The sequence below is a fragment of the Glandiceps talaboti genome, chromosome 1 (assembly GCF_964340395.1).
Source record: "Glandiceps talaboti chromosome 1, keGlaTala1.1, whole genome shotgun sequence".
Lineage (NCBI taxonomy): Eukaryota > Metazoa > Hemichordata > Enteropneusta > Spengelidae > Glandiceps > Glandiceps talaboti.
Window position 1 is genome coordinate 10,780,747 of NC_135549.1, and position 17,252 is coordinate 10,797,998.

General features: G+C 33.8%; 1 protein-coding gene across 2 annotated transcripts in view; it reads right to left on the bottom strand.

Annotated features, from left to right (window-relative positions):
* Positions 1-7,048: 7,048 nt before the first annotated feature.
* The window catches only part of LOC144441486 (uncharacterized), a 48,254-nt gene continuing 38,050 nt past the window's right edge, over positions 7,049-17,252 (bottom strand). For both annotated transcript variants that reach the window (XM_078131078.1, XM_078131071.1), the window contains 5 exons: positions 15,651-16,052; positions 13,819-13,994; positions 11,855-12,061; positions 10,115-10,601; positions 7,049-8,972 (listed from right to left, as the gene is read on the bottom strand). In XM_078131078.1, the coding sequence (XP_077987204.1) occupies positions 8,755-8,972; positions 10,115-10,601; positions 11,855-12,061; positions 13,819-13,994; positions 15,651-16,052 (1,490 nt within the window). In that variant the 3' untranslated portion in view covers positions 7,049-8,754. The remainder of the gene's footprint in view (positions 8,973-10,114; positions 10,602-11,854; positions 12,062-13,818; positions 13,995-15,650; positions 16,053-17,252) is intronic.

Here is a 17,252-nt window from a genome sequence, read left to right on the forward strand (position 1 = left end):
CAGTGTTGGGGGGGGGGGGGTGGCTATTTCATTGGTGCATGGGGGGATGGGTATGGAATTCAAAAGCAGGGTAGGCAGTGAAAAATGACACCTTTGAGCTTCATAATTTTGAATTTGTCATGGTAGTTAATGTAGTCTTTAAAAGCATGACATGAACAATGAAATCTTGCTAAACAATCTGAGATCTAGATGTCGTTATGGTGTACATGTTGATAATCTATCTTCTATACAGATCAGATTTCTTTTAACTTTTATACTTTGAGGATGGAAAGAGGACGATAGTTTGCTTGGGAATGGGAATGGGGATAAGAAATGAAACATTTTCCTTGTACAAGACTTTATGTTGTGATGAGTTGTTTTTTTTTTGTTTCAAAGTAAAGTTGTCTGTGGAGGTTTATTTTGTAATTGTGTAATCAATGTTAGGAAAAATCTGGTGCTTTGAAAACTGTGACGTAATGAGAACAAGTTAAAAAAAAGTATGATCAGGCAAAGTGAGGTTTTTTTTATGTGTTAGCAGTGGTTTGGTGTAAATACATTATATTGTCTGTTGTTTTTTCAAATCTAGTAGGTTATCAATACCTTGAAATGCTAATTTTCAGTCACAATTCTTTACATCAATTGTGACAACTGAAAGCTGAATATCACACTTAGAAACACTTATTGCACATAACATGCATATCCTTACCATTGCTACAACAAACGGTGTGCAATATTGACAAGTTATATTCCGATAGCTGCCTCAAAAATGACATAATTTCCCATACATGCTAAAGAGATGAAAGTGAATATTTTACTTACTTTTTGACCATAGACAATGTCCCACGTCTATTGTATGTCCTTTTTGTATGGTAAGGTATCCAATGATATAATATGATACCCTAGAAATGAAGTTTTCTGATCCCTCACATATTTGACAATACTACTTAGATATAACTATGTTTTTTTGAGTAGAGTTTACAAACACTATGTGAATGAAATAAAGGCTATATGTAAGAACTGTAATTGAAAGAAAACTTTGTGACATGATGTACACTCTTAACAATGAAACCCAGTTCCTCTATAACTGGTCTGATTGTCAATGAAGCGACGTTTGTTTTCTGATGACTTGATTCTGGACTGTCTAATTTGAATGCTATGGATGTGGTTCTTTCCAATACTTTACAGATACAGACAAAATATAACTGTCCTCCAGTCCTTGTGTGTAAAAGAAATTGACCAAGTTTCAACAGAATTTTTAATGAAATAGACATTCTTCCTATTTCCCAGTGCTGTACCAAGATTACTTATCCATTCTCTAGATATGATATCAGTAGTTCGCGATTTAATACTATATTCTGTTTTTGTTAACTTTACAGTACATTTGCATGTTTTTTGGATATGTGTAAAAATTATTTTTTGTTTTGTTTTGTCAACTTTTATCTCATTCAAATCAATATCCTGATCTATTAGAAATGTATTTAGACTATGTCACAAAGAAAATAAAACGAGTAATTGCTTTGATATTGTGAATATGTGTGTGTCAATCCGTATTTATTCAGAGTGATTTTGATGTGTATTTCAAGGTTGTTGTTGTGGAGTTTTGTTACACAAAACACAAATTGTGATTACAAGTTTGGTATTAGCAAAAAAACTGCAAAGGAAATAATAACTGATGTCAAATTCAGATAAAAAAAGAAACTAAGCATCTACTACAAGTCTAGTTTTTTTATGAAGAGTTGTTTCACCAACAACCTATTTCTTAGTCTTGCTTACCAGACTTGACTCTATGTCTTCCGAATTTTTAGGCATACAAAGTGCACTTGAATGACAAAGGTGTGAGGAGAAGATACAAGTTGACTGTTGGTTCTCCTATCATGGTCTTGTAGCGAAACTAGCTATCTAAAGCTAGGTTCAGAAGAATGGGACATGTGTTATAGCGCCCTCTATTGGGCAAACATGCAAAACGTCCCTCGAGGCCAACATCTTATTTGAAATGTGTATACTAGTATATATTAGCCATTATTTACACTGTATGTTAGTGACCTTGGTCAGTTCATAGGATGGAGATAATGTATTCATCATTCATCTCTGGTAATAATATAGATAATCATGAGCACAGCTTTCTCCATTGTTATTAATGTCTTCTCCATCTTGGCTTGTATGCATTACATTTTCCAAACATTTCCAAATCATTTGATATTTCACAATTCATTTGATAGAAAATCAACCAAATATTTCTTATTGTCATAGAATATCTTTGAACCTGTTTTCAGTGACTTGTAAGAGAAATAATAGTGAAAGTCTAGATTCTTCATAGAGTGTTGTGTGGTTGCATTGTAGGCTACAGAATATGTTGATTGCACAAATACAGTATGCTGAGTGGTTGCATTATAATAACTACCTAGGCTACTGTTTATGTTGATTGCACAAATACAGTATGCTGAGTGGTTGCATTATAATAACTACCTAGGCTACTGTTTATGTTGATTTCACAAATACAGTATGCTGAGTGGTTGCATTAGAATAATTACCTAGGTTACAGTTTATGTTGATTTCACAAATACAGTATGCTGAGTGGTTGCATTATAATAACTACCTAGGTTACAGTTTATGTTGATTGCACAAATACAGTATGCTGAGTGGTTGCATTATAATAACTACCTAGGCTACAGTTTATGTTGATTGCACAAATACAGTATGCTGAGTGGTTGCATTATAATAACTACCTAGGCTACAGTTTATGTTGATTGCACAAATACAGTATGCTGAGTGGTTGCATTATAATAACTACCTAGGCTACAGTTTATGTTGATTGCACAAATACAGTATGCTGAGTGGTTGCATTATAATAACTACCTAGGTTACAGTTTATGTTGATTGCACAAATACAGTATGCTGAGTGGTTGCATTATAATAACTACCTAGGCTACAGATTATGTTTATTGCACAAATACAGTATGCTGAGTGGTTGCATTATAATAACTACCTAGGCTACAGATTATGTTGATTTCACAAATACAGTATGCTGAGTGGTTGCATTATAATAACTACTTAGGCTACAGATTATGTTGATTGCAGAAATACAGTATGCTGAGTGGTTGCATTAAAACAACTACCTAGGCTAGGCTACAGTTTATGTTTATTGCACAAATACAGTATGCTGAGTGGTTGCATTATAATAACTACCTAGGCTACAGATTATGTTGATAGCACAAATACAGTATGCTGAGTGGTTGCATTATAATAACTACCTAGGCTACTGTTTATGTTGATTGCACAAATACAGTATGCTGAGTGGTTGCATTATAATAACTACCTAGGTTACAGTTTATGTTGATTTCACAAATACAGTATGCTGAGTGGTTGCATTAAAACAACTACCTAGGCTAGGCTACAGTTTATGTTGATTGCACAAATACAGTATGCTGAGTGGTTGTATTATAATAACTACCTAGGTTACAGATTATGTTGATTTCACAAATACAGTATGCTGAGTGGTTGCATTATAATAGCTACCTAGGCTACTGTTTATGTTGATTGCACAAATACAGTATGCTGAGTGGTTGCATTATAATAACTACCTAGGCTACTGTTTATGTTGATTTCACAAATACAGTATGCTGAGTGGTTGCATTATAATACCTACCTAGGCTACTGTTTATGTTGATTTCACAAATACAGTATGCTGAGTGGTTGCATTATAATAACTACCTAGGCTACTGTTTATGTTGATTTCACAAATACAGTATGCTGAGTGGTTGCATTATAATAACTACCTAGGTTACAGTTTATGTTGATTTCACAAATACAGTATGCTGAGTGGTTGCATTATAATAACTACCTAGGCTACAGATTATGTTGATTTCACAAATACAGTATGCTAATTGGTTGCATTATAATAACTACCTAGGCTACTGTTTATGTTGATTGCACAAATACAGTATGCTGAGTGGTTGCATTATAATACCTACCTAGGCTAGGCTACAGATTATGTTGATTTCACAAATACAGTATGCTAATTGGTTGCATTATAATAACTACCTATGTTACAGAATATGTTGATAGCACAAATACAGTATGCTGAGTGGTTGTATTATAATAACTACCTAGGCTACAGATTATGTTGATTGCACAAATACAGTATGCTGAGTGGTTGTATTATAATAACTACCTAGGCTACAGAATATGTTGATTGCACAAATACAGTATGCTGAGTGGTTGCATTATAATAACTACCTAGGCTACTGTTTATATTGATTGCCCAAATACAGTATGCTGAGTGGTTGCATTATAATAACTACCTAGGTTACAGTTTATGTTGATAGCACAAATACAGTATGCTAATTGGTTGCATTATAATAACTACCTAGGCTACAGTTTATGTTGATTGCACAAATACAGTATGCTGAGTGGTTGCATTATAATAACTACCTAGGCTAGGCTACAGTTTATGTTGATTGCACAAATACAGTATGCTGAGTGGTTGCATTATAATAACTACCTAGGCTACTGTTTATGTTGATTTCACAAATACAGTATGCTAATTGGTTGCATTATAATAACTACCTAGGCTACTGTTTATGTTGATTGCACAAATACAGTATGCTGAGTGGTTGCATTATAATACCTACCTAGGCTAGGCTACAGATTATGTTGATTGCCCAAATACAGTATGCTAATTGGTTGCATTATAATAACTACCTAGGCTACTGTTTATGTTGATTTCACAAATACAGTATGCTGAGTGGTTGCATTATAATAACTACCTAGGTTACAGTTTATGTTGATTTCACAAATACAGTATGCTGAGTGGTTGCATTATAATAACTACCTAGGTTACAGTTTATGTTGATTTCACAAATACAGTATGCTAATTGGTTGCATTATAATAACTACCTAGGCTACAGATTATGTTGATTTCACAAATACAGTATGCTGGGAGGTTGCATTAAAACAACTACCTAGGCTAGGCTACAGATTATGTTGATTGCACAAATACAGTATGCTGAGTGGTTGCATTATAATACCTACCTAGGCTAGGCTACAGATTATGTTGATTGCCCAAATACAGTATGCTAATTGGTTGCATTATAATACCTACTTAGGTTACAGTTTATGTTGATTGCACAAATAAGGTATGCTAATTGGTTGCATTATAATAACTACCTAGGCTACTGTTTATGTTGATTGCACAAATACAGTATGCTGAGTGGTTGCATTATAATAACTACCTAGGCTACTGTTTATGTTGATTGCACAAATACAGTATGCTGAGTGGTTGTATTATAATAACTACCTAGGTTACAGATTATGTTGATTTCACAAATACAGTATGCTGAGTGGTTGCATTATAATAGCTACCTAGGCTACTGTTTATGTTGATTGCACAAATACAGTATGCTAATTGGTTGCATTATAATAACTACCTAGGCTACTGTTTATGTTGATTGCACAAATACAGTATGCTGAGTGGTTGCATTATAATACCTACCTAGGCTAGGCTACAGATTATGTTGATTTCACAAATACAGTATGCTAATTGGTTGCATTATAATAACTACCTAGGCTACAGAATATGTTGATTGCACAAATACAGTATGCTGAGTGGTTGCATTAAAACAACTACCTAGGCTAGGCTACAGTTTATGTTTATTTCACAAATACAGTATGCTAATTGGTTGCATTATAATAACTACCTAGGCTACTGTTTATGTTGATTGCACAAATACAGTATGCTGAGTGGTTGTATTATAATAACTACCTAGGCTACAGATTATGTTGATTGCACAAATACAGTATGCTGAGTGGTTGTATTATAATAACTACCTAGGCTACAGAATATGTTGATTGCACAAATACAGTATGCTGAGTGGTTGCATTATAATAACTACCTAGGCTACTGTTTATATTGATTGCCCAAATACAGTATGCTGAGTGGTTGCATTATAATAACTACCTAGGTTACAGTTTATGTTGATAGCACAAATACAGTATGCTAATTGGTTGCATTATAATAACTACCTAGGCTACAGTTTATGTTGATTGCACAAATACAGTATGCTGAGTGGTTGCATTATAATAACTACCTAGGCTAGGCTACAGTTTATGTTGATTGCACAAATACAGTATGCTGAGTGGTTGCATTATAATAACTACCTAGGCTACTGTTTATGTTGATTTCACAAATACAGTATGCTAATTGGTTGCATTATAATAACTACCTAGGCTACTGTTTATGTTGATTTCACAAATACAGTATGCTAATTGGTTGCATTATAATAACTACCTAGGCTACAGAATATGTTGATTGCACAAATACAGTATGCTGAGTGGTTGCATTAAAACAACTACCTAGGCTAGGCTACAGTTTATGTTTATTTCACAAATACAGTATGCTAATTGGTTGCATTATAATAACTACCTAGGCTACTGTTTATGTTGATTGCACAAATACAGTATGCTGAGTGGTTGCATTATAATAACTACCTAGGCTACTGTTTATGTTGATTTCACAAATACAGTATGCTGAGTGGTTGCATTATAATAACTACCTAGGTTACAGTTTATGTTGATTTCACAAATACAGTATGCTGAGTGGTTGCATTAAAACAACTACCTAGGCTAGGCTACAGTTTATGTTTATTTCACAAATACAGTATGCTAATTGGTTGCATTATAATAACTACCTAGGCTACAGAATATGTTGATAGCACAAATACAGTATGCTGAGTGGTTGTATTATAATAACTACCTATGTTACAGATTATGTTGATTGCCCAAATACAGTATGCTAATTGGTTGCATTATAATACCTACCTAGGCTAGGCTACAGATTATGTTGATAACATGGAATATGTCACATATTGAAATGTTTGTCGCATGACTTCAAACCTATCTCTGTGTCAAATGTTTGTACAATTTACAAATTGAATGCAATGAAACTTAACCCTACCGGAGCGCTTTACTCGAGGAAGGTTTTGACAAAATGTAATAAACACACACACACATACACACACAGGACTCTATAATTGAGTACAATAAAGTAACACACACTAATATTATATCGTGTGCATGCAATGCAGTAATTTTATTTAGCAACAGTGAAGTATCAATTACATGATCGTTGCCTTGGAAACTGCTAATGGAATTGCAATCTGATATTTGCATTTTAATTAAGTTCTAAAGTATTGTATACAAAAGCTGCAGTCTGAGCTTTTAAGTGTTTGACTGTGGTTGCGTTAATGTACCAAGTCACATGTTTCAATGCAAATTATGTATTTTCTTTCTTTTATCAAAATGTCAGAAATCCTGACAGCGCTTTCTTTTCATTTTTCTGTTAATTACATTAAAGTAAGCAAGAAAACCAAGATCACTGCAAACTATTTACTTTTAATAGTAATCAGTCATTGTTTGATATCAGGTAAATTTACAGTGTCAATCCGACATCACTTTTTCATCATTATTATTAGAATTTGCCGTAATGGCATTATTATTTGTGAAATTGTACAATTTGGTGACCTTGATTGATAAAAACTAGTCTTCACATTAAAATGGGAAAAAAATTGGAAAATGCCAATTCTATCTTTGCCATGATAAAATGTTGGCTTTTTTAGAACTCGTTAGGTTTTCTAACATTTTTGACATTTTCAGTCCATTATATCAACATCTCAGTTACACGATACTTTTCTGCTTGACTTGTTAACAACCTGAGGTGATTGGCAAACTACAAAATGAACGAATTCTGTCCTATAAAATGACTCTCATTACAATTTCTGGTCACCAGAATGCCGATGTAACACCTTTCTGTTTTTTTTCCATATTTTGTTGCCATGGTTATTGGCAAACAGCAAAATGTAATAATTGTGTCAGGTAAAATATTAGTGTAATGTTTTTGTGATATTCTGAATACTTCATAGCTGAAGACACACCTCAAACATGTTTTATGCATCAGCATCTTTTCCTCTTCTTTTTTTTCAGGAAAATTGTAAATTTTACAAGTCAGAAAGTTTAGCACCACATCGGTTAGAAAATTATGTACACTCAAATATCAATCAGAAAAAAATGGAATGCTGTTATCATTTTACAAAAATAACAATGTACAAAGTAATATGTTCATCAAAAAATAGCATAGTATGAGAAGTTAGTTTCTTTAATTCTTGATGAGTTTCTAAAAATATAAATACAAAAAATACATAGCTTGAAAATTTGAACTGATCTATACATTTTGTAAATTCTATGCAATTATTGTACATATTCAGGGACGGAATAATACTGCATTACTATTTACTGCTCTTAATGTGCAATGGTACATATCAAACTCGATAATGGAAAATATCTCTTAGAAATATTTACATATCTTATAGTGTTTGCGCATAAAAGTTACAACGCACTGATCTTTTCCACAGAAGTAAATTGTTCTGAAGAAGGTCTCCACAAAAGTGATGGACTAAAACTACTTTTGATAATAGAAAATGAATGTTCACTTCACAAAACTAATGCAAAGTGTTAATCTGTTAGTTTAATGTAATGTCAAAGGTCAGAGTTGAAGGTTCATGTCAGTGTTACTGTATTCCAATGCATGTCGGTTTACAAGATTAGGTAAATGAAAGATTAGTAAATTTGATAATTTAAAAAAAAAAAGGTTACAGCAAATACAAGCATTTAGAAAAATAAAATGTTATGTGTGACACTACATCTCCCAAGTTACATTGTAAGTAAATATTCCGTAAATTGAAAATATCTGTGTAGATATTTGAATAATTTCATTGACTCTGCTCAACTAAGAATAGGTTTCCAGAACTCCCCTTGTCCATGTTTGAATTCTCCATCACCTTGTACTGGCATTTCTGGTTTGTAGTCAGTCAATGCATGAAGTGTTAATGGCTGCCATCCTGATGTCTTTTTCATACCGGATGATCTTGCTGTGGTGCTGGGACTTGGTACATCTGCCGTTGGGGGCGCTGTTTTTGACCTTGTAGATCTTGGTGTATTACCTGTATGTACAGGAAAGATGGCCATCAGTCAAAGTTTCAATACTGAGTATATATAAAATGATGATGACATAAAGTGTCATCTAAGACTTCAGTCAGCTTACTTGGTCTCATATTTCACCAGTTTATTTATTTTTTATTTTCTTTCTGTCATTTCAGCACCAATATACAAACAATTTGATGTATCTTGTTACTATTAATACTAACAAGGCCTTAAAAAAAATTGTTTGGTTCCAGTTACCCGACCTTTTTTACGTATTCAAAGAAAAAATAAAATAAAATCCCGAAAAGTGTGAAGTCTTGCGAGAAACAGTGGATGCGGAAACAGACATCAACTTAAAAAGACAATATAAAACTGTTCTTCCAATCTGTAATGGCTGTACATCTGATTGGAAGAAACCAATAACACAGTGACCATATGGAAAACAACAGAAAACATAACTATCTGAACTGACACTCACAGACCTATTCTAAAATTGAGCGTAATCGGAAGCACCCAATTTTTTTTTTGTTAGGCCTTAATAGCTAGAAGACATTGTTATTTGATGAAATTATTGATTCATCAAACACATTTCCAGTTTATTATAATTTGCATTAAAACAAAAAACATTTTGAAATGATGTACATCACTTAGGAGATAAAAAAAAATCCTCTCTGAGTTATATGACATCATAACAATCTACGCACACATATACAGCCTTTTTACTTAATTTCCTTTCTTTTACTCAGGGGAGAATTTTCTATTTTACATCAAATCAAGTGGGATTACCTAATCGTATTCAAAAGTTGCTCTTTGAAAAAGACATAGTCACTTGACAATTACTAACTAAGAAGAAATAAACACAGATATATTTTGTGTTTGATTACAAATTAGGAAAGGTTAAATGATCAGAGTATTATAGTCCAAGACACAAACTTCATGTTTAGCAAGGTCACGTAAGGCAAATTCCATCTTAGCATTTCACTGCTATAAACATTGATTATTTTGCATTATAATATATGATTGTCATGCAAATTAGCCATGTGGTTACTCAGGACTCAGACCTATTTAAAAAGAGACAAAGACTGGAAGTGGCCATGAGACACTACTAAGTTTTGAGGAGACAGGTGGGAATACCAAAGTCTGGCAGAACACAATAACTAACCTTGAGACTGTAGTGGTGGTAGTACTTTCCTTCTATCTACTGCTGACATTGCCTTGATGGTCGGAACAGGATTCGGTTTTGTCTCCTCTGGTTCAGCTTCTTGGGGTTGATACGGCTCTAAAAGAGCATCTCTCTTCTTCTGCTTCTCAGCCATTCTTTGTCGAAATCGTCCAGCTGATCTACACATGTTTTCTGTAAGAAAGACTAACTTTGGAGGTGGTTTTTCCTTTGGTTTTTCTTCTGCGACTTCTTCTTCTGGTTTGTTAATCATCATGTTAATCAACCAATCATCAGAGTCTTCTGACTCTGCATCAGAACCGTCTGCCTTTGTAGATTCTGGTTGTGATGACGATTTCTTACTCTTGCTACCATTACTCTTCTCTGTACGTGGAGTGTCTTCTTTCACCTTTTCCTCTCCTTCCATGATTGGCCAATCCACTGCTCTTGTCTTCAACCACTTTTTATAATCAGCTTCCTCTTCCTCCTCCTACAATAAAATGATTAGATACTCAGTTTTACAGCAAATTTTTCAAATTTAGTTGTACATCACATACCCTGTATAATGTAATTTCACATCAAAATTGAGTTTACAATAACCATCTTTGGGAGATGGATTGAGGTGAGTCTATTCCTAGGATGTCTACTGTAACTGCATATATATATATATATATCAATCAAATCATTGGGTTGTCAAATAAGCCCTCCTCCATCCTCAGCCTCTTCCTCCCTCCCTCCCTGATCATGTCGTGTAGATTAGGGTGTGTCGACATCTTCCTGTATTAACCCACTATATGTTCCTTGTATCCATCTGATGTCAAGCACTTTTTGAAAAAAAATTATATGAATTATAATATTAATACCAGTTATCTCTATTTGTACATGGAGTATCAGTTACCCTGTCGACACATTCTGCTATGAATGGTGATGTTGTTTTTTGTTCATGTCTGAGTGACTGTAGTAGAATCTAGCTTGTCAGTGAGTCTGTGCATCAGAGCTTTATAGTCAGTATAGTTTCAATAGCTCTATCGACACTACAACATAACCACCATCAAAATTTTAATAATATATATTTGTGTCATATAAGACAAAGTACCACAATATTCCTTCCCCTTGAAAATAAAGTGCTGCATGTAGCATGGCCATTGAAATGAAAAGGTAGGTATAAATGCCCCTATGGTATTTCACATAATATAACTCATACCACGGTTGAGTAAATCACACTTACAACACACCCACATCACGGTGAACATTCCAAATACCAGAAGTAAGGACCTTTGTCATGCTTGAAATGACATCCAGAAAGAAGAACTATTTAAACCCTCTTCTATGAGCATTCAATGCACTACCCCTGTCTTTTCATACACAATGGTACAGTCCAAATGATTGCTATCTATAAAAGATTATTCCATTCTGCATAAAAAGAGCGGATGTCAAGGGTCTGGGGGATAATGTACTAACCTGTTTTGTTTATTTGTGGCATACAATCAACATATCTGATCTAGTACAGGGGGTACATGAAATCTTAGTAGGATACAAATATTTGGTAAACGGTTTCGTGGGAATTTGGGCACCAGTCCATTTATGCACTTAAACAGAATATGTGTGTTGAACAAAAAGTCCAGATTTCACTCTGAGTAAGGTCAATTACAGAAAATCTAAGTTAGTCTGACAGTTTCCGTTCAGAGTCAAAAACATTCCTCTTTCCCTCTCCTTTTCTATGAAATCCTCATCTTTTCTCACCTCATCTGGTATCCATGATGGATGATATCGGAATGGTCCTTCCTGTCCCTCCAAATCATTGAAATCTGGCGGTGGGTTGTTAAACAGTAAAATGGACGTCTTATCTTCATTGAGTTGTGCTGATCTGAACATAACCTCGATTTTGTGTTTCATTTCCTTCACCCTCTCCTTGTAACTACTGTCTTGGATCTTCTCTGACTCTGGAACCTGTCAGGTCAAATATAAGATGAATCAGTTGTCATGGTAATGTGTTATATTGGTTACTACCAGAAAGTCACTGGTTTCCAGAAAATGAAAAGACAGAATTCTTAAAGTTTACCAAAGTAAGCTTACGCTGATAATAATGGACATAGGAGTTTAAAGATACAAGAATACTTCATTCAATATAAAGTCAGGGATATTACTGGAAATTATAACAATATTTTCTAAGATCTGTTCATATCTAGTTAAAGTTGATCTCTCTAAGTTGTACAGTATTTCTATTGTAGAATTTTAGAGATTGCGAAAGTTCTCTAGCCAAGCTCCTTACTAATTCTCGTCATCACAAGGACTGGCAACTTGACAAAACTGTTGATCCGATAGAGAATCCATTGGTCTTGAACCAAAGGACTGACTCAGTGACTGTATTAAAGTCAACAATGGTCTCGTACGATTTACATATATATATGACATACCAATAGTTCCCAAAATATTTGAAATAGTTTAATATTATGAAAGTCTGCCCTGGGGATGCATTCTTTCCTAAATGGACTTTATTACACAACAGTGTGAGTATTGTCGGTAAAAAACAACAATAACTTTAGCTGTTAAAAACCAGAATCAACATTTGACAACAACAAAACCACAAACAACATTTCAAAAATTTGAAGTATTATTCAAGATATTTTCCCACTGAGAGCTCAGACACTTTTTTACTAAATCCTTAACAACATTCAGTAGACTGATTTATGATATAAATATATGATATATATTTCTTGTTTCATCATTAATTTACCAAAATTGTGTTGTTAAACTAAAACACACTACCAGTAATGGTCTAATCGTAACAAGAGTTTGCACAGTTATAATTTTTCATAAATTTTTCATACAAAAGTGACTGTATGACTGCAAAATGCAAGTATCTACTTTTATACTATGGGGTATACATTTCTGGTGTTGAAACGTCTAAGAACATTAGTATATGTACTCTTACATTAATTACCCAATCCATTATATCACATTGGCATTTAAATACTTGAAATTATTCTAAATCAGCTGTTTCAATATATTTTCTCAAGAACTAAAGTAAAAATACATTTCAAATTGTGGTTAGTGGGTTTTAACAAATATAAGTCACACACAAAGTCTATTTACATCAAAACAAGCACTGGAGCACGAGTGACCACAATTTTGAATTCATTTGAGTTTGTACACCATGAATACATACTATACACAGAGTGACTCTGAACACCAAGTATAGTAAAGACTGCATACATTGTATGCCAAGATTATCTCTCTCTCTCTAACACACACACACACACACACACACACACACACACACACACACACACACACACTGCATAGCACTCTTTACACTGAGAATACACCATACATTCTTTATACACACTTTGTACACCAAGAATATATCATATCACTATATAAACACATGTACCCTGTGCATTTAGAATACTGCATGTACAATATATACACTCTGTACACTTAAAGAATACATCATGTACACTGTATGCACACTTAGTACATCAGGAATGTATAATACACACTGTATACATACACACATAAGCTTATACCAAGAATACATCGTATACAACATGTACTAACATTTTAAACCATAGGGTCTATGTGTAAACTAAGAATACTCATATATAGTGTATACACTGTAATACATCACACACATTGTATACATAGTGTACTTCAAGACTAACCGATGTGAATTGACTAAAATTCAGATGATAGAACATACATACCTCTGTTTCACTGTAGAAACTTCTTTTGGCAACTGTCTTGTGTCTGGTAAGACATTCTCTGACAAAGGCCCCATAGGCATCTTTGAGTTCAGCAGGAATCTTAGAATCAGCCCTCATTAGTTTGACTGTAGATTGTGACCTCAGCACTGACCATAGTGTATCAGCACCAGATCTCCCTGTTAACAAATCAAAGTATACACCTTATAATAACAGCCATGCGATAACCATGTTAATTTATCTTTCTTATATTTTCTGTGTAAGTATTGATTCACAAAAGACATGCAGGTGAGAAGGAATAAAGTTCTGTCTTTCATACAACTTTTATTTATGGTTGTTGTGAAAGGTGACATTTTAATACTGATACTGGGCAAGTGATCATTAATGAGCTGTTATACCACACAAACATATTTTTCAATTATTGGTTTCAAAGTAACAACACATAACTTTTGCAATACACAAAATCAATTTAAAAAAAAAATGACTGCATCCGAATAAATCAATCATACAGGTAAAATATAAAATTGAAAATGTAGTGAAATTTGAAAAGTGTTCAGGAATTCAATCCATACAATATGCTATAAAATGAAACAATATGGGAGGAAAAATAGTCACAAAATATCGAAACCAACCATGCAAAAAAAATTTTAAAAATCAAGACATTTCACACAAAAAAGTTTATATCATGCACAAATCACAGAGAACTACCTGGTGTAGACTAGAGATGAATTACAATGTCTCATCTCTTGTATGATGACATTCAGATAAGAAGAAAATAATGATAGATTCAGATTTACAGCACATTAAACACTGACAAACATGGAATAAATAGTGTTAAAAACACTTGTGACAAAAAAGATGAAGAAAAAATGATTCAGACTTAGACAACATTATATAGGTACAAAAAAGTATTGATGTACTAGTAGTAAAAAGTATATTTTACAGTCAACTACAAAACATATAACTTCGAAGACTAGCTTCCTTTTTTTTCTGACAGAAACGTGTCTACATTTTTTTACAAGAATTTCTTTCTATTGATCTTCTTAAGTTTTATCTATCTCTATACATGTATTGCATATTCAATTTCTTACATAATCTGAGTACTGTAGACATTTTCCTATGTAAAATTCAATACTCGTATTAACGATGAATCCACTGACACAACTAACATTATTCACCTACATAACTTAACCAATAACTACTAGAATTGTGTATGTAGCTGTGAATACTTGCTTTGAAGTGAGTGTATTATACTATTGCTACTTGCACTGCACTGTATTAAATACTGAAAAAATTATGACATTTATATTATTCAAATGAGTATGTGAGTATTCCATGATGCACTCAAATCATGACAACACATCATTCCATTTTTACAAAATGTGTTGTTTTGAAATTACACCATGATGTGATAATAATGACTTAACCTTTTGACATGTGAGTACAGGTGTTGGGTATTCAAGGTGTTTGTGCTCATGTTTGCAGTGTGTTCAGCTGTACTTTCACTCGTTTCACCTCATAAAGTACAGCCACAGAGTACACCACAAACACTTAATAATGATCAAATACTCCAAGTACGCCACACCGGCACTCATGCGTCACAGGATTCAGCTATAATATTGGCAACTGTTTCAAGTATTTTCTGACTATAGTATTCGAAGGGAATATCAATATATGACAGCATGAACCTGACTGAGTTTATGCTTCACTACACATGGAGAGTTATAACCTGCTATCATCAACCCCTTGCACTATTCAATAGAGTATAATCAACACATGACCCCCCCAAACACTATCCTATTTTATCATGCAGCCAACACAGCCGTATAACTCACCTCCATGTCTTCTGAGAGCTGGGTTAACTCGTATTTTCTTCTTTTTGATAGGTTCAATCCTAGGAAATAGAAAGTAGTTGGCCTGTTTGGCACCAAATAGTCGGTACAACTCTGCTTTATGTTCTGGTAATTCATCCAGCACATGCTCTGTCACCTCACCTTCTGACAACATACTTGCTTGTGTATCTTCACGAGAGAAATCAGCATAACCGCTCACTAGAGAAGTATAGGTTGATACCTGCGACTCACCGTCCCCAGAACGGCTCTGAATGGCACTTAGAGGTCTGTTGGCTAGAAAGTGATCGGTCTCTAACACACCACTCTGTGATTCAGATGTGCCTTTGTGATCTTGTTGAGCCTGATGATGTGCCTTCCTTGCTGCTTTCTTCTGTCTGTCAGAATCTACAGAGATAAAATACAAAATAAGCAGTGTTAATGAAAGGTTATCTCATGGTTACTTTGTAACTATTGACAATTAGTTACATTATAATTTGTTACAAAGTGTCACATCTTTAAATGATTTATTGTAAACAAGTATATACTTTGTGATACAATGTAACAAAGTTGAATGATTGATCATAGACTGTACCTTACTAATGGACTCTAATAGTGTTGTACAATCTTTCAACTACCACTTAACTGCATGTTTATATCCTCAATGGTATAGACAGCATGTATATTTCACACTTCTTAGGTGGACTGGTCTTAGATAATTTGTCCAATAACAAGAAAGATTGGATGTCCAATACATCACTACAAAGTTACCTCAAATATAACTTGTCACCACTTTGTTAACAAAACAATTTAAAGTCCATTACAATTCTACAAAAGAATACATCATACACACTCTTTATTCAGACATTCAAATGTGTAGGCAGCTCAAACATAGAAAACATGACATTGTAGCTTGCGGTTGTGTTGACCTCTGACTCAAAGCTGTAAATCAATTTGACCTCTGACCTTTACACACTGCATATTCCACTATTTGAGTATGACACATTTAGTAAATGACATGTCAGCAAAGTACAGCTGATAATTTAGTAACTTGTGATCTACTAAATACCACAAATCTTATATGTTGTCATCATACCCTTGATGGAATTCCAATGCTAACATTTCAGAAGGTACAGAAACTTTCAAATTAACATTACATAGGTGTGAACCAATGTTATATATGACATTATCTTTTTTCTTTACTGTGAATGAGATACTATCTCCTCCGTGAAAGCTTGGATTCTAGGCTGTATTGAAATCCTGAATTGAATTGTAAATCTGATTATATCCTGGTAGTTACTATGTCAACAACAGTAATGTTAGTCTAATTAGGCTGTCCATGGCTATGAATCTGAAGATCTCCTTCTGAGCCACAGCTACACTATAGTAATGTTTACTCTGAGAAATTTTGCCAAAACTAAAATCTTTCGAAGAACTTCAATCCACACCCTCCTAAAATTGTTGGTTCCAGAATGAAATTAAACAGAAAGGAAAGCACGGAAAGACATTAATAAGGCACAATATAAGAATTTGACAATCACTGCCTTGCATGTTGTTTGTCCTGTTGTCATGGTATCACTACTGGTATTTTGACAAATAAGTTCAACT